The sequence below is a fragment of the Trichoplusia ni genome (genome assembly GCF_003590095.1).
Source record: "Trichoplusia ni isolate ovarian cell line Hi5 chromosome 18 unlocalized genomic scaffold, tn1 tig00001679_group17, whole genome shotgun sequence".
NCBI classification, from domain to species: domain Eukaryota; kingdom Metazoa; phylum Arthropoda; class Insecta; order Lepidoptera; family Noctuidae; genus Trichoplusia; species Trichoplusia ni.
This window is the reverse complement of record NW_020799779.1, coordinates 11,599-30,639: the sequence shown is the minus strand read 5'-3', so window position 1 is coordinate 30,639 and position 19,041 is coordinate 11,599. Positions and strand designations below refer to the sequence as shown.

At 44.2% G+C, this 19,041-nt stretch overlaps 2 protein-coding genes across 2 annotated transcripts; one reads left to right on the top strand and one right to left on the bottom strand.

The window, feature by feature from the left end:
- The first annotated feature begins 12,270 nt into the window (after positions 1 to 12,270).
- Positions 12,271 to 15,997, top strand: LOC113506512. The gene is made up of 2 exons (XM_026889347.1): positions 12,271 to 13,302; positions 15,962 to 15,997. Exons 1-2 carry the CDS (start codon positions 12,271 to 12,273, stop codon positions 15,995 to 15,997), a joined length of 1,068 nt encoding a protein of 355 aa, XP_026745148.1.
- Positions 15,998 to 16,069: 72 nt separating this feature from the next.
- LOC113506514 lies at positions 16,070 to 17,161 on the bottom strand. Its single transcript, XM_026889350.1, has one exon. The coding sequence runs from the start codon at positions 17,159 to 17,161 to the stop codon at positions 16,070 to 16,072; it is 1,092 nt and encodes a 363-aa protein (XP_026745151.1).
- Between the last annotated feature and the right edge of the window lie 1,880 nt (positions 17,162 to 19,041).

Here is a 19,041-nt window from a genome sequence, read left to right as displayed (position 1 = left end):
TAGCTCTTTTAAATTCTCACCCGGCAAGTATTCTACTCCAACTATTTCAATATTTTGCTTGCGTGAAGATTGTTCAAGATCGTTAATTTTTTGTTCTAATGCGAGGTTACACTTCTCCAAATAAACGCACTTGTTACTTAAGGTCACGGTCGATTTCTCGAGCTTTATAATTTTATCCTTGGATTGCTCATGCGCTGTTAGAAGACTATCGTATTTATCAGAAAGTACACTGATGCTATGTTTAATAGTATCGAGATGCTTTTGTAATCCAGGAATAGCGCCGACCTTCTTTTGGATGTCCTTTAGGATTTTTGCAAGGTCTTGGACCTCTTCCTCCGGTTCTGGTTCGTCCTCGTCCGTTCCCTCATCTTCACAGTTATTGCAATAGATCCTATTTCTTCCAGCTTTCAAGTCAGCAGCTAATCCCTTTACGCAAGTTCGATGGAATGTTCCTTGACAAGGCCCTTGGCACATAAAGTGCGATCCTTTTTTCGATAGGGTCTTTTTGCATTTTTGACAGTCCATATTGCCAAGATAATAAAGATGAAACTCGCAGAATTCAGCAGTAGATGATAATCAGTACAAATGCAAGTAAGCACGAGGAGCTCGAACGTGTAAGCGTGACGTATAAGCATAGCATGGAAGCAAACAACTACTGCTTTTAAATATCTTTTAAGTTCGAACTGGCACATAATCTTAAAAGCCCACTAACATTACACTATTGTCTCCTAGGTACCAGCATCAGTTTGCTGCGATATAGAGCGCGCGGTTTCACGGCGCTCTATGCATCGCAAAACAGTGTAGTTGGTTAGGTTAAGAGAGGGCAAAAACCTGCGCGTCTTCTTTATACAGAGAAACTACTAAATTCAATTTGAGTTCATTAAAAAGCACGCTTTACAAATGTAAATCAATAAGCATAGAGTGGTTTTCCTTCCGTTCCCCCGAGACCAGATTGAGACTAGGTTTGTGTAAATTGAAACATTTATGTATGTAGTAGTTACTTAGCTATAAAACACTGTGCAGGTATATGTTATCTTCCACTCTGTACCGAACGTGTCGACGAGCACGCACGCACGTGTCCTTCAACCTCCTTGCGAGCTGTATCAATTGTATAAAATTATATTATTAACTAGTCTAGAAATATACTATGGGAAGTAAGTACACATCATCCGGAGCTGCGGGCCGGGGGTTGCGGGGCGCGGAGGGGGGGGGGCGTAGCTCAACACAATCTAATTCCGGCGTCTCGGCGAGGCTTTTAGTCTGTCCATAATAACGCATTTATGTTTTTAATCTCAGCAAAGGGTCACAATGGAACCTTACCGGGGAGCCTTTTGTCTTTTTACCATAATCTTGTTTTTACTTGAATTCTCCGGCGGCGGGCGCGGCCGCTCGCTTAGCTGAGGGTGCCGCAACACTATGCTGCTTTTAAAGGGTGGAATCACATAAAATTGAACTGACGGCTCGCGACGCGGTGGCAGCATGATTGTGACAGGGCGAGGGTTTATTTGTGTTTTTATTAATAATAAATAAAAAAAAGGGTTCATTATACCTGAATCTGCCACAAGCTATGTCTGACCTAAAGCACAATAGTCCAAAGACCAATAACATGCATTAGCAGCATTGTTCTGTGTATTTCAGTTTTTACTACATTACCATTGGTGTTGATTGTTTACTTTTGTGAAGAAGAGGTTCACTGCAACCCATTTATTCTGCTGGCGCATGGCGTAGATACAACCTGCGCAGGTTAATATAAAGCCATTATTTACTAGGCCTGCATTAAAACAGCCTCAAGTCCAATCTACACGTGCTGGGGGCAGTCTCGTACGGCGTGATATAAAATGATTTAGGTGGTTCCCTCGCTAGCAATCTTGGTAATTAATAGTCCATTCTTGGCAAGCCAGGAGCCGGTAGGCGATGAATCATAGACGCGCTTCATATGTAATTTAGTTATTTCCACGCGTCGTACTCTGTATACCTCTATACAAGCTATACAAATACAAATACCTGAGGTGATCAGCTGCACACGGAGCTACCGCCTCGCGCGTCGCAACTCGCCTGATGTCACTACTTACCCGTATAATGGATTGTGATAGAATTTAAGGACTGTAAAAGAACGATACAACTGAGCTGAGCTACATAATCACTGTGTTGTTTTTGTAAATAATGATTGTTATTATATTAAATTAAATACGAGTATTTCTCCGCTGTTCTAGAGGCCATGTAACATGAAGTTGCGTATCGCGGTAACTTCGATAAAGTTGTGTGAGCACCAGTGCCGGCCCGGGTGTTGCTGTAGCGGTGCATGTTTCTAAAGAAACAGTTTCCAACATATTAAATCGTTGAAATCAAAACTTATTTCTTCCCAACATCAGTTTGTAGCTCTCCAACTAGGGCTGAGATCGACTACGTTATACGCCGCACCATTCGACAGACACTTGCAAAAGTACTCCCCAGAACAAAGAACACAGCTGTTTTAGCAGTGGCGATAAAACGTTATGGATAGGTAGGAGCAGTAATTATACTCCTTAGACCTTCAAAGTCCTTTCCGCGGACCGCTTGTGCCGGGCTTTCTGCTGTCGGTGGATGCGGCGAATCGCGGATGTATCGGCGATATGCGTCGCGCTTGCCCCCTCCACCCCCTCCCCCTCCGGCGTCCAGTGCGCGCTACAATCACGATAGCTCTCTTCCGATTCTTGTATATTTTTTGGTTTGCAACTTTTTCTAAAGGCGCCTCTCTTCGTAAGCGTCTTTTGAAAGAAAGTGTTCCAGCTTGGCGGCGCGCCAAGCATTGCGGATTGTCGATTGGATAACTTAGCACTACAAAGGTAAATTATTTTATTGATCGTTTGAGGCACCAGATTTTTTCTCAAAGGGAATTGGCTTACAGCATCTTGCTGACTAGACTCTAGAGTTTTTATGTTTTTTTATTCGGCCTTAACAGTTCGATATATTCCGACATCTCGAAGCTGCGTACCAAGATAAGGGAAATTCTCTCATAAACACTGTTGACGAAATAGTCATAGATGTATTGGTAGTTCGAAGAACTATTTTGTTGAAAGTATCACACACAGTTCACCAAGCTTGTATGTGCTGGCACGCTATCTACATAGTTTAATTGTTCACGTCGATAACCACGTCGCGTCACCTGACTGTGACGACGCCCACTGAGTCATCTGCGGAAAATATTGTCCTCTAGCTCCTTTTAAAAAAAATAGTGCAGCCGTTAAATGTTGAAAAAAAACACACACATACACAATTGTCTAAGCACACATGACAAGGTATTTATTTGTGTTACCGCAGTAAAATGACTACCTGCTGCGGCTAGTATATGTAAGTGATATCATTCTTTGAGACGTTTTCGTGTGCTGCTTCTGCGTTGAGCTGTGCAGTGAGCGCTCACGAGTGACGAGTGATGTGACATAATCTGGTTTAGTGACATCACCGAGTAGCGGAGATGCGACACGCACGATCAACACGACCGCCGGCAAACCTATTTATGTTTACACCTATCAAACCTTAATACTAGACGCCAAAATCTTTTTTGATTGTATTATGTGCAATGTGTCAAAACAACCGAAGAATGTATTATAGACATCGAGTCGTCTCGTGACGCGTGTCGCAGTGTTTGTGTTTTTTTTTTCTCTCTAGTCCTGCTCTTCATGTTCTTCAGATTCGGTACAAAAAGACTTGCAGCAACAGTAGAGCACAAACTGAAACAGGCTCGTCGCATTAAGTTAGGATGATTTATGGGATAGATCAGAAACTACATTATCTAGAGTGGAATGACTAAAATAACTTGTAGAGTTAGAAAAATGCTTTAGGTATCATCTCACCATCCCGCAATGTGTCTGGGTCCCTCTGCCCCCCCCCCACTGCCTAATCAAATATCTATACGTAAAATATAGCCTCTTTTTAAAAATATAAATATTCTTAAATGTGCGAAAATGAGATTTCAAAAGTATGCAATAAGATCCAGCAAATAATTTCGGGAAATGAGTATGCTCAGTTCCTGAGATCCGTCGGTCGCGGACAAACAAATTCCGATATGAAAACTAAATAATAACAAAGCCGCCGCGACCGCGTGCCCCCGCGCCCCCGCTCCCCCGCTCCCCTGCGCCCCGGCCCTCGTCCCACTACACAGCGATCTGGGCTGTACAACAACGTCTGTCCGCAATTATTGTATAGAAATTAAAGAATACGAGCCTACGTGTCAATGTTCAACTGATAGTGTTAGCAACAGTTAAATGAATATGTTTGGTACCGGAGCAGCGCGGACTGTACACTCGTGCCTTCAGCATTACAGCATGAACACTGCCTACAACAAGTTTCGAAGAAGGCAGAACTGGTCTTGTATTGTCCTTACCTGCCATGCTACACTCGAGCGCTTACTACTTGAACGATATACTTTCAGTTTTATTTAGTCCCGGACTATCGCTCATACCTCACGATGAATAAGAAAGCAAATAAAACTTAAAACGACAAATCCAAAAGCACTTGGGGCCGTGTATAGCGCAGTGGTCGGCCGGCGGGCGGCGGTCAATGTAACTCGTGGGGCCCAGAATTGAAAATGTAATATTCAGTCGGTCGGTCAGCGCCGAGGCTCTTTTGTGCCGTTCGGTTAAAAGCACTGCTTTGAATTTAGCAGTTTAATCTCATTCTGTTTGCGCATCAAACGACATAAAAGCGAGATTGTTTCCGTTGCCGACTAGATCAGGTAGTGGAGCGCGTCTCGTTAGCAATGAGTACGATCACGTCGGGACGCGAGCTCCGCGCGGCACACGACCTACACTAGCGCTGCCCCGCGCCGCTCGCTGACATCACACCGGCCGGAGAACGATAACACATAGAGTGCTTAACTACAGAAATGTACTTATGTAGGCTTTGCTATCTGACGCAGGGGACGTCTGTAAAAGTCCGTCAATAAAAAAAGAACACTGCCAAGTTATTACTTTGATAGTAAAATGAAAAATGTTCAACGAATAAACACTATTAAATGGTATTGCTTTTCCAATCAATACAAATTGGAATGATGAAGACCTATTGAAAACCGCTCGAAATATGAATGGAAGTGGAAAGCCAAATATGATATCTAAAATTGGTTGGTCACAAACTGTCATAAAAACTGATTCGATGACTGAATGTTTGCGATGCGCTAGAAGCTCGCCGGAGCGCCGCGATGTCAGAATATGAAGTATCATACCGCTGAGCTAGCCTCACCGCCTGTTTCACATAAACATTAAATAGTATCTGAGCCTGTTCGCCGCTAATAAAGCCTCTGTTTTGAACATGAGTACACCACTCCGATTATAACTAATGAGTCACATGAAGCTGCCTCCTCAGGAGAAATGAGTAGCAGTTTAGAAGGTTCCTTACCTCAATATTATCGTTCTTGAATACGCTTGTAATTGTAAACATTGTTTCCATAAAGGTTTGAACACATCTATGTTCCATATTGTTGTAGTGTTACTACAGGTAGCACATGCGTAACAGGACATAAGTTGGAGCACAGCACGTGGCACTGTGCAGGCCTTGCATTCGTTTCGGTAAATACTTTGTCGAACTCGCGCCGTGGACTGAAGTTACACTTGCAATGTTTGTACAGAAGCACGCTGTCCGGCGAATACCACAAACTATACATTTACAATTACGTTTTATAAGTCTGTATCTTTTCAACTGAAACGTTAATGCAACACAAGGTCGCCACGTGTCAACATTGGTATTAATAGTAACATCAGTGTAAATTTATCCTTTTGCGTAAATTATTATAGTAACTATCTTCTTATCTAAGTGTGAGACATGTGGTCGATGGCCCGGCCGTCCGGCTGCTAGGGTGTAGCTCACTTAGATTACCATAATATATGTGTTATTTAATTCGAGAAAAAATCATTGATAGCTAAATTGACCAATACTTGATGCTAGTTTTAATTTTACTATTAACTTTGTAGTTCTGATATATTAATAAAATAAAAATTAGATTAATAAAAGTCAGATTGCCGGGGGGGGGGGGGGTCCCACTACTAGACAACGCCCCAGAGAGCGGTGATCGACGTATTCACAAGGGTACCTTATTTCCGATTCATATTGTTCTGAAATATCTTAAATACTTAATTTTTATATTACTCATTTTGAACAGTGACAACTCGCAACGCACACGAGTGCGAGCGCGGCGCTCCTAGCTTCTACAGGCTGTAGATTGTAACTCTATATACATATATTGAGCAACGACGTACAGATTTAAATTATTCGATTTAGTGTAATACCTTGCTATTGTACGAGCTGAAAAACTGGAACAGTGTTGTGATGGTCCTACAAAAATCTGATCTGACTGTCTATCACTGATAATTTAAAATTAGCAAACACCTTATCTTACCTAACTATGAACAGAATAGTGTAAAAGTGAAGTTCATTATAAATATAATCGATGTTAGTTCATACTTTAGAATCGTATTGATTAGGTACAATAATTATTTCAACTCAAATATAACATTTGACACATCACCGCGTTTAGTGAACTTAAATGTAAACGTTGTGAGTTTTTCCGCGAGTCCCGCTAACAGTCTGCGAGCGAACTGTCGAGCTTGTCATGTTTGACTTGTTGTTTTGTTACGAAACCATAAACAAAGAGTCAAGTTTTGAAGTAGTTGTCACACAAATACCACAACTTACTGATACTTGAGTTTGCGGTTCACTTTTAGGGAAAGTGTGAGCGGCGCTGTCTCCAACCCCGAGCGGAAAGCAGGTGAGCGAGCGACTGTAAGAACCGAACATTGCGACTAGTATCACTACATTTATTGAAAAAAGTTATGAATAGTAGAACGGATGTGGTGAGGCCTAGACAGTTCATGGATTGTTTTATTGCGAGTAGGTACCGACATGCTTCATGTGCATGGACTTAGGTCGACACGAGTGGAACGACCTGAACCGGAACGTGCTGTCAAATCTACTATACGAGCGATAATATCTAAAGCAGCACAGGCTGCTTCAGCGGGCCATACGTCGCGTTTACCTTATCCAGCTAATATAATTTTTCATTAGTAAGTTAGAAATGTTTTCTTGATAACTTCATCCTCGTCTGTTACGGAAGGTTTCATTGTTAGTAGAATAGCTGTGTGTGGGGGCGAGCGGGGGCCCGGGAACATGTTCACAGTAATCATTATTATAATAATTAGCGGAAATGAGAAGTCTTGTTTAGTGATGTTGTGTTGATCCGTAATTGGCGAACATCATACAATGTTGCTTACTGTCTGTTGCTCTGATTACTGAGCATGTGTGTGTGTGTTTGTGTGTGTGTAGGCGTAGACTCCTCTACGTCACTATTACACGAGTCGAATGAACAACTCCGCTAATTAACTGGATCAATGATCTAAATAAGAACTCGCTTTTAAGATTTGGATACGGTGTCCTCACGAGTAAATGACAATGTTTTAATAATGAAGTGCCTCACGTCTCTATATGTATGTTGCCTGGCTGTGCGTGTCGGCTACTGGTGCTCGTGCGACTAATACTTATCCCTGTCCTTCTAGTTTCCTGTGCAAAGGGACAAGCGTCCGTCTCCGCCAGTTGTAGCTGTTTCAAACTCGATAGATTAGTTTCTGTTGGAGCAAGTTCTGTCCGTGACCGGCAGGCGAGCGCTTCAGATACAATATCAACTTTTATCAAAGGCCAGTCTAATACCGACTACACTAATACTGTGAAGTGTAGAACATTCATAATAAGTGGTATTGACGACCTTTATAATAATAACTTACTCACTTTAACTTGGTAACAAGCAAGAATATAGAAGATGATTTAATTTTGGGACCTTTGGTCATTTTATATGGTACCGTTATAAGGGAGATATATCTGCGTCGCGGAGCCCTCGGCCAGTGATCCGGGTTCACAATTAACGTCATACATAAATAGGGCTCTCAAGTACCTCCACGCTCGCAGCTTAAGTGCGCACCTCTTTACATTTAGGGTCAACGGGATTACGTATAATTGAAGACTTTGGTCGACATGTAAAGACGAACAAAAACAGCTTCGTATGAAAAGAGCTCTCGACGACCGAAACGGTACCTACCTCATTAGAGGACGCTGAAAGGCTTAAATACTTAGATGTACACAAATACCAGGTAGGCAGGTATTACACAGGTAATCACTGTAGCCCACACATGTTCGTCAAGCCTCCGCCTAACTATACATCGATCATGAAGGGATTCGTGGAACAAAATCAGTAGAAATGAAATTATGAGATACAAACAAAAAAACACAATAAAGCAAACTTTTCCTCTGTAAAACAATTGTTCATATGAAGATTCTTCATTGGAATTGTTGCGATTGGCTCGGCGTAAACTCTTTATTGAAGTGTGCTGCTGAACTACATTTTTTTAGCAGTCAAAAATGTTCAAGTGATATGATAACATTTTAAGATCCCTAACAAGTATCGAAGTAGTGTGTAAAGTGTTCCGCTGATGTTTGTTCTCCGGATGTTATGTGTTTTAATCCTCGGCTTAATGTGTGTGCAGAGCGGCCGCGTGCGCCGCGCGCCGCATGCCAACGAGTCCGGCCGGCTCCGGCCCGCCCCGGCCCGCCCCGGCCCGGAGCAGCGGCTAATTGGTCACACAGATTCAATAAGCTTTCTCTAGTATACAGATTAGTTTGTCCGATGTTGTTGATTGTTAAACGTCTACTTAGACGTTTTCTTGCGTGTGTAGTGCGTATGAGTTTAACTAGTTTGATGTGTGTATACGATACAGTTACGTTTAGGATTGGCGCTGTGAGTCCGGCAGGTGTCTGTTGCGTGCTCAAGACAAGTAGTGTTGAGCTCTGGAGCCCACGAGGACAAGCGTTTAGGCCGTGAACCTTCTACTCTGGCAGGACTTTATTGAATTCAGACGCCACGTGCGTCTTTATAGTTTTTAGAACATGTTTAACTATTGAGGAACTATTTTGATTTTGATAATTATCTTCTGCTGACGCCAGAACTAATTGCAACAATATTATAAATTCGCATGTTCAAACACAAGAATCCGAGTTGCGCCGTAGTGCCGGTCAAGGAAGAACCCGATTGTGATTACAGGCTTCGGAGCTAATTTAATGAGATGAGAGAGATAATAAGATGAGTGACAAGTGAAGCGCGCTGGACTGTGATGGTGACTGCCAGGACCGCCAGGTGTCACCGAGTCAATATTAATGAAGTTGTAGATCACAACTCTCAGTGTCGGCATTACTTATTGAAGGGGTATCTTGCGAGGCATACTTCACATATTTGTCGGCCGGCATCCGCCGCGTGCCGCCGCCCCTTATAAGATTTCAATTTTAACACCGGACATACCGCGGGAAGCAGACATACTTCCTCGAAGGATTTTATTTACGAGGCTGTCGTGGAAATCGCTCTTAATATACAGACTCAAAATACAAAGTGGAATAGAGTTTGGCAAAATGTTAATGTTTATGTAACTGTAGCCCACTGCGAGGCAGGTCCGGGGGTGCGGACACGAGGCAGAGATGACATTAATGTAAAAATATGTTCGAGAAGATAAAGCGGACTAATTCCAGCTATTGTCTTTTTATTATTTTTCACGAGGAAAATATACAAACAATTTAAGCGTTACGCTGCTATACAAATTGAATTATAATAATAAAATGTAATGCGTTTTACGACTAGATGTTTGTTTGCGCGCTGCTCGTTCGTGACAGACAGTCTACACGAAGCCGCTTATTAACGTTTTGTGGAACACAAGTGTCCCAACTCACCGACCTTGTCTAGCTAGTGAGTGACACTATCAGCTAGAAACACTAAAAATGTATAATTTTCACCCCCTCCCCACCGACCCCTTGCCATCAGATCACATCGCGGCGGTGTGATTAGTCCTAGCTGCGGTTTAATCCGCTCCGTGTAGCTCCCGCTACCCACCGCGTGTCGGGATCCCAATGATATCGGTAGATTGTTTCCGCCACTCACAAGTGATTTATAAACATACCGCCTGACTGCCACCAATTGTTATTAAGTGGGCTTGGCTTGGTTACAGCGGCCAGTGATGGCTACAAGTGAGCTCACGGCTGGCTGCGCTGTCCACTCCATTATTCTAAATCGAACTGATCATTCCAACAGTTTACAGTGCCGCGACTCGGCAAACGTAGTGTAGGACGTCCATTGGCCAGGTGCGATGACGACTTGCGATAGACTGCAGGCGGATGCTGGAAGCGGCAAGCCGAAGACAGGGCGCTATGGCGCACATTGGGGAGGCCTATGTCCAGCAGTGGACTACTAAAGGCTGATGATAATGATGATTCAAACAGTTTTAATTGAAGTACTAATAAATCGAGTTCTTACAACCGCATCATTCAATATGACATACAAATGTTGTCCTGGTACATGTGTCAGGAGCTTTCTTTTACATCACTGCTTGTCATCCGACAAGTTCAGTTCAGCTCAGTTCCATTTAACATGAATATTAAACTTGAAATGTAGAATTGAGATCGTTTGGGTACTTCTACAAATACTAAGCACCTATTAAGTGCGCTACTTTTGAGCAGACGCGAGACGGTCCGCTTTTAGTTCAATGAATATTTAATAGTGAAAAGTATAAAGTTTGATTAGAGTCTCCATCGCCGGACGGTCATAAAGTAAACCTGCAGGAAGTAACTTACACTAAGTTAATAGTTAGCTTTGTAAATATTTATAAGTGGGAGCTGATAACTTCGCTGGAGTCATAATGAAGAGCGGCATTCATGAGCGGGCTGTGTTTGTGTCCAGCCAGAGTCGCCTCACTCGTCCCCCGCAGCCGCCAGCCTCGCGTCTAGCACCGCAGAGATCACTAAGTAATGAAACAATCATCTTGTTTTCATTGGAAACTAGAATGATGAGTAATGAGTTTGTAGAGCACAATGCACGAATAGAGACAGCTCATCCATTTCTCACAGTCAAGTCTAGTCTGCGGGGAAAAATAACCATTAATTGCGAACACACATACATACATGCTAGTTTCACGAGCGCGTCTTCTGACAGGTGGTCGCGCCAACCGGACTGTTGCTCAGTTGATTATAACAGTTGAGGAAGAAAACCTTTGTTCGTGAAAACCAATTTCAATAAGATGCAGCGGTGTTGGCTCCTCCCCTAGAAGACTAATATCCTTCCTTATTTCCTTACCAAACTTTTCTCCTGTGCTTATATTAGTAACTAGCTGTTGCCCGCGACTTCGTCCCCGTGGGTAGAAGATATAAGTTATGATTTATACCTGCCCCCTTTTTTACATTTTCCATTGTATCTTCGCTCCTATTAGTCGTAGCGTGATGGTTAATAGCCTAAAGCCTTCCTTGATGAAAGGTCTATTCAACACACAAAGAATTTTTCAATTTGGGCCAGTAGTTCCTAAAATTAGCGCGTTCAAACAAACAAACAAACAAACTCTTCAGCTTTATATATTAGTATAGATAATAAACTGGACATGGATAATGCATTATTTTGACGTAAAAGCAGTTTTTGTAAAATGAGAAAAATCATAAAACTCTGTGGGAAAAGTTCGGAGCCAGTGAGCCACAGGTTGTGTAATATTGTCACCCACAGGCTCACCTACATAATTAATAGTATTTTTGTTTATTAACTCACTCTTATTAACTCAAGCCTCTGAAATCCTAACCACTGAAATAAAGATAGTTGAATTATTCTCATGTGTGGTTTACTTTTGTCTCAACTGCTGAGATGTGAGTAGTGAAAGAATAATAAATGCAAACACTTTGTTCTGAAACTGATATTTTTCAGTTAATTAAAGTCTCGGGCCGGTCTGGCCTTTAAATACAATATTGGACGAGAGAAGTTTCTGAACTATCCGTGTAATATCCGACAGGTTTTTGTGGGAGGCGCTCACATGCGACCAGTTTGAGCCAATGCAAATGTAATCGAACTCTTGAGGGAGATTTTAATTAAGGCCGGAACGTGCCAAACGGCGAGTAGCGCCGGCGCGCCCCACTAGCGTGACAGGGTGCGAACAGCTCGGACCGGCCAAGCTAGGGCAGGCGAAACATACATTTAATAATAATAATAATAAAAAAACTTCGTGTCAACCGTCAATCATCTATTTTTTCTGAATATTTTTATTTTCGAACTTCTTTACGATAATTATACAATAAACAATATTTTTATAATAGTATATAGTAAAAGTGCACATATAAAACTCAAGAAACCATATTAAAATAAAAAAGTAAATAAAAATGAAAATCCGATGTACGATGACATATGTCATCACTATAAAATATGTAATTTACGACTCAGAAAACAAGAATAGATAAATGTTGACACGAAGAAGAGCAGCACGCCTTCCATCCCCGGGCTCGTCGCCGAGCTCCGCCTCGCAGCTGCCGCCGGGCCGAGGTCCAGCGCCGGCAGTTGCAGTCGCGTCGAGCTCCAGCGACGAGTACTACTCCCCGCCGACGTCGCCAACACCTGTACGTCGGCCGGGGAGGCGCCGGCCGCCGAGCAGCTTGGCGCCCTCAGGCCAACCGGCCTCGAACAGGGCTCCCGCTCCCGGTGGTGTAGTGCAACGCATGAAGTGGACTCGACCCATGAACGAGAATGTCATGCGCGCCTACTATGGGGCGACAGGGGGAGGAACTAACCTCACTGCGTACCGTGCCAGAATGCTCTCTCTGTTTCGGGCCCTTGAACCGGACGTCGACGTATCGGCACAACGTTTGTCGGATCAAGTGCGAGTTATCCAACGTAATCACAGGTTGGATGACGCGACGCTTGATCGATTGCGCTCTGAAGTGCAGACTAGCCCTGTCGTCGTTACCCCGTCAATAGCGGAAGCGCCAGCTGCAAGCGCGCTGCCTGCCAACCCTGCTGACGGGGGAGATGATGACGGTGCTATAACTGTAAGTACCCAGTGCAGTGATCATATAAGGAGTACATTGGAACAGGCGGTTCTGGAGTATCGGTCAACACCCCGGGACCAGAGACCGCGACTACCTCGCTTGCCCATGCACAACCGAAACAAGGCGCTAATGGGTGTCCTGGATTCGCTGCTATCCAGTTATTTTGGGAACAGCGAAGACCTCGGTGACACGCACTCGCTTCTGTACTGTGCGGCTGTTGATAACACAGCTGCACGGCCTAAGCAAGCGGCACCAGCCTGGCAGTGCAGGATTGAGAAGCGTGTTGCTGAGGCCAGGACACTCATAGCCAAACTTGATGCGTTTCGGGGCGGAAACACTCGCCCTAGGGTCATGCGTTTTGTAAAGCGGGCGTTTGCTGGGACTAATATTAGCCCCAGCGAATACACCGCCCGAGTTACAGAACGCATTGACTTTTTTAAGCAAAAGGTGTGTGCCTGGGCAAGCCGTATTCGACGGTACAAGACTCGGGTGGACCGATTTCACCAGAACCGTATGTTCCAAAGAGACCAAAGATGGGTGTACAGATCTTGGGAGCAACCTGCGTCGGAGGAGGGTGCCGGACGCCTGCCGGATGATGTCGCTACAAATTTGTTTTGGCGCAGCATCTGGTCGGCGCCTGTAACCCACTCTGAGGGGGATTGGATACGTGATGTTGAGCAATCGTGTGAACGAATAGAAGAAATGGGGGCTATTGATATTAGTCCCCAAGACGTAGCCAATGCAGTCCGTCCGTTGGCCAATTGGAAAGCCCCGGGCCCGGATGGACTGCATAACTTCTGGTTGAAATGGCTACCAAGTTCACATGGTTGCTTAGCATCCCAATTCCAATCTGCCGTAGACTCGGGCGTGCTCCCACAGTTCTTCACTACTGGTTCCACCCATCTGCTCCACAAAACAGGTAGTACCACGGACCCCAAAAATTATAGACCCATTACATGTTTACCCACCATCTACAAACTGCTTACATCCATTCTGAGAGAAAAGATTAATGACCATATTGAACGGTTTTCTATCATGTCTGCCTCTCAGAATGGATGTAGGAATGGGTCACGTGGTACTAAGGAGCTACTCCTTATTGATATGACTATTTGCCAACAAGTTCGCCGCTCCAAAAAGGGTGTGTCGACATGTTGGATAGATTATAAGAAGGCCTATGATTCGGTGCCACATGCATGGCTCATGAGGGTGCTAGAGTTGTATAAAATCAATACAACTCTACGCACTTTTTTGAAGTCATGTATGGGGCAATGGACTACGGTGCTTCACTATCCAGGATGTCGGGATATCCAAAAGAGCGGTCAACTTATTAGGATTGAGCGGGGAATATTTCAAGGTGACAGTTTGAGTCCCCTGTGGTTCTGTTTAGCCTTGAATCCTCTTAGCACTCTGCTTGAGAATTCAAGGCTGGGCTATTCGTTGCGGAGAGGAAGCCAGGTAATCTCCCACTTGTTGTACATGGATGACCTGAAATTGTTTGCTTCCAACAAGTTGCAACTGATGAAGTTACTGAAGATTACTGAAAGCTTCAGTAATTCCATCAGAATGGAATTTGGTGTTGACAAATGTGCAGTCATGCATGTAAAACGAGGTGGGATTGTAGAATCCCAGGGCATACAGCTCTCGGATTCTATAAACCTTAGGTCCCTCTCCTCAACGGAAACCTACAAATACTTGGGTATGTCAGAGGCGTTAGGCATTAATGTCGCTGACATGAAACAATCGTTACAGACACGTTTCTTTGGCCGCCTGAATAAGGTACTAAAAAGTTCCATATCGGGCGGTAACAAGGTGCGTGCCTTTAATGGTTGGGTCATGCCAGTGATAATGTACTCCTTTGGCATACTCAAGTGGACACAGACCGAACTGGACGCCTTGGATAGAAGAGTCCGCACACTGCTCACCGCAAATCGAATGCACCACCCGCGATCATCGGTAATGAGGTTATATATCCCGCGAAAGTGTGGGGGTCGTGGCTTCCTAAATGCCAAGACCCTCCATAATCGCGAGGTATGTAACCTCAGGGAGTATTTCCTCCGAGTGGACGTGGGGATGCACCGAGATGTGGTGGCAGTGGATAAGGGCTTCACTCCGCTCTCTCTAGGTAAAGAGAACTGGCACAAACCTATCGTACTAAGCGTCAAAGACCGCAAAGATGTATGGCAAAGCAAGGAGCTACACGGACGCTATTATCGGACCCTTCACGGGGCCGATGTAGATTTCTTAGCGTCCGTGGCCTGGCTACGCTTCGGAGATCTCTTTGGAGAAACCGAAGGGTTTGTATGTGCAATTATGGATGAAGTTATCATGACGAATAACTACCGAAAATATATAATTAAGGATGGTACAGTTGACATCTGTCGGGCATGTCACTGTCCCGGTGAATCCTTGAGACATATAGTTTCGGGATGTTCTCGTCTTGCTAACGGTGAATACTTGCACAGACATAACCAAGTGGCCAGGATTATCCATCAGCAGCTTGCTCTGAAATACAAACTTGTGGAATCTGAGGTGCCGTACTATAAGTATGTGCCCGACCCAGTTCTCGAAAGTGGTCATATCACACTGTACTGGGATCGATCTATCATCACTGACAGGACTATTGTTGCCAATAAGCCTGATATAGTGGTGATCGATCGATCAGAGCGTCGGACAATGATTGTTGATATCACTATCCCCCATGACGAGAACCTCGTGAAAGCAGAAAAAGAAAAACAATTCAAATATTTGGATTTAGCTCACGAGGTTGTCGACTTGTGGGAGGTGGACTCGGCAATCATTGTCCCGATAGTCGTAAGTGCCAATGGCTTAATAGCCAAGAGCCTCGATCAACATCTTCGGAGGCTCTCGTTGGGCGTCTGGGTCAAGGGTTTGATTCAGAAAGCGGTACTTCTGGACACGGCGCGCATCGTGAGGAGGTTCCTCTCTCTGGAGCCCTGACCACCGGCAGCTTGGGCCCTGTACCCGTTGCCGGTTGGACACTATTTTTTATATTTTTAAATGTATGTTGTTTTTTATATATATTTAAAAATGTAATTTATATGTATTTTAATGAAATAAAGGAAATAATAAATTTATTTATTTTCAGGCAACATGGCCCATAGATATATACCTTACAGACTAACATATATATAAAGTATACAGTATTGGTTAGTAAATAAAAATCTTAAAACTATATTAGTAACACTTCCTAGCACTAGGTGTTTGTGCGTTCGGTCGGGATTTGTCCGCGGAAGCGACGGAAAACCACTCCTTGCGGCCAAAAGTTATCGTCCATGACGAGGTGCAGGAAGCAGTTAGGGACGCGCACCACGAACGCCTTGAAATTGACGTTCCGGCGCAACTCCAGCAGCTGCACTCTCGGCGCGTACTGCACCTTTTGGCGCACGTAGTCGGCGATGTCCTCCGCTCGGATGCTGTAGTGTAGGCGAGATATGTACACCGGAGTATTCGGCTGCGCAGCTCTCACCCTTGTTTGGGGCTCAACAGGAGCCTTGCCGCAGCAGTTCTGATTAGTTCGTTTCCGGTGCTTCCTTTTCAGCACCGTTACGAAACCGTCTTCGTCCGCCCGGTTCCTCGGTTGTGGGACCAGATTGTGTAGGGGAACAGCGGAGGCGCAAACGCTGACCAGCTGTTTATTTGGTCGTGCAGTTTGCGTGGCGCTACGTGGATGAGGCATGATTGCGGGGGCCGGGGGCTGGGGCATGCGGTCAGCGCCCTTTGCTGACTCGGCTGTCGGCGACGACGAAGATAAAACTGCTGACGCGAAGCTCGTAGCCGATGTGTCGAGTAGGCATGCACCTCGACGCGTGTTTACGTTGCTTACACGCGCCGGTGACCCAGTTTTATTCACAGAAGTGCGCAATTCAACGACTTCCTTGCGCAAATCTGTGACATCTTTCTGGGATGCCTCCAACTTCCTGTGCACATCTGCAAGACTTGCCTTTAGGGAGACGATGTCCTTCAAAAGGCACGTTACGTCGACGTGGTCGAAGGTGACAGGAGGTAACTTGTTTAAGTCCTTTGCCACAAACGTCGGCACATCGTCGGGATCGGTCTCCTTCAGCAGCGTGATTACATCTTGCAGACTCTTCTTTGTCCCGTCACGCCTACGGGACACCATCTGGTCGCTCTTGTTCAGCAACTTGAACACAAGCAGCTTAGACGCAGCGATGTCATCCTCGCTGAAATTCGATGAACAGATCTGGATAGCAGACACCTCGTCCATGACATCCAGCTTCTGTTGTAGAAACGCTAGTAGCTCATTTGCTACTAATTTTTCGCTCATTTTGCAGAAATAACTAGCGTCGGCATACGCCGCGCTTGCCGATACAGTTTGCAAAATACACGTCCACCTCGGAGCGCGGTCGCGGTGATATGATTTAACTACTGGCAATACATATAATGTGATGCATCCATACATACTGTACGAGTCTGAAGTGGTCTAGCGGATAAAGGTCAAACACCACAACACCGCTCAGATTAGCGATGGATTAATGCTGTGACGGAAGATACAGAGAACGCAGATTTTGCAGTGACAATAATAAAAGCAAAATGTTTCAGTGTTGGGTAGCTTATTAATTGGAGGAACCTAAACAAAAACGGGGAGTTTTTCGTGCACTCTAAAACTATTAGGTAATCCGCTTAAAAAAATCCTAACTTACATCTTAACAAAAGTCACAGTGGACAAAGTGGACAAAGTCACGCGCCACAGCTAGTTACATATACCTTGTGGAAGTTACACCCATATTTGACGCATTTTCACGAGTAGGAGAGATTGACAAATAATTAAATTGCCATCATAATATTTTTGTGAGGAATTCGTTCTATTTTGGCCTTGCGCTTGTGTGTTATTAGTTCATAACTTCATACAATAAATATCGTCATGCTATCAGTCGTGCGAGCTTCAGTCTAGTGCAATTACAAAATGTAACATTAAACAATGCATGAATGTTGGTAATTGGATAATCAGTTTGATGAAGTGAACAGGCACTCGCGCTCGCGCGTACCCCGCCCTAACGTATAAACATTAAGAAATACACGCTGTAGCTGAGGTCTTTGTTCTTATTCTATTCAAATAATACGACCAGCGTAGCGTGGCCCCTTGCCTGTGAGTGACAGTTCCTGCGTTATCCCGGCTGAGCTCCTGTCAAGAGGCCGAGGGGGATCAACTCGATTGGTGTTATAAATATTGGAATGTGTGGGGAATCACTTTAGTGATGGGATTGTGGTACGATCAAATCGATTACCTTCAAAATATTCGATACTTTAACCTGAGCGATCTACGCTTAATTGCTTTAATGTTTATATTACGGCATTTTCGGGTTTTATTTAATTAAATTATTTTCGTAAGTGTTTTGTTCAGCTCGCCTTATTAGCGTATTAATGACGAGGGGCGAGATTACCTTGATAAAATTAAACCAAAGATGATTAAGTCTCACAAATATGTTCATAAATCCTGTACTTTAATTCTATATGAATGTGTTTGCACACTAATATAGAGTACGAACACTTTTATGTGAATATCGTTAAGACAAGTTTGTTCCTTGCCCCGCCAGGCGACACATCACAACACTTTTACTACGATATTATTAGTATACCTACGATACCTGATTTGATTATAGCTGAGATGACTCCATGAAGTCGGAAACATCATAGATCACGATATATCATAGGAAACATTGGATAGCAAGTAGTTATTTTTTACATTCATCTCTATGTTAACGTTTCTAGGATGACATAATGATGTAAGTTTTGTACTCTTGGCACTGGGAGTTCACAAGCGTCATATCTGGAGAGCCTGGTTGTCGTCGTGACGATACACAATTCATATACATATAATTGGAATCAATTGAGTTGTCGGGAGACAGTCGTGTCGCTATCGAGACGAGCCATTTGCAATAACTTATTGCCTTGTACTCGCTTATCCTGTTACCCGGCCCTCCCCTCCGCACCCTCCCTCCCCGCCCCGCGCCTCTCCCAACATGCGACGTTATTTAACGGGACGTTAGTTAAGAAAGGGTAGATATTTACAGTGCTCGACTGTACTGATGCCTGTGTACAGTGGTGTTGAGTCGTGTCAGCGTTGTTGTCGCTAGCGCCGAGCGTCGAGCGTCGACCCCGGCTGTGTCGTACATAAACTATGGCACGAGTCTCACACGTGATGCG

Coding starts and splice junctions, on each gene's coding strand:
- LOC113506512 (XM_026889347.1), top strand. CDS start 12,271: ATGTTGACACGAAGAAGAGCAGCACGCCTTCCATCCCCGGGCTCGTCG. Junction 13,303..15,961: donor TTGACTTTTTTAAGCAAAAG/GTGTGTGCCTGG, acceptor ATTTATTTTCAG/GCAACATGGCCCATAGATAT.
- LOC113506514 (XM_026889350.1), bottom strand. CDS start 17,161: ATGAGCGAAAAATTAGTAGCAAATGAGCTACTAGCGTTTCTACAACAG.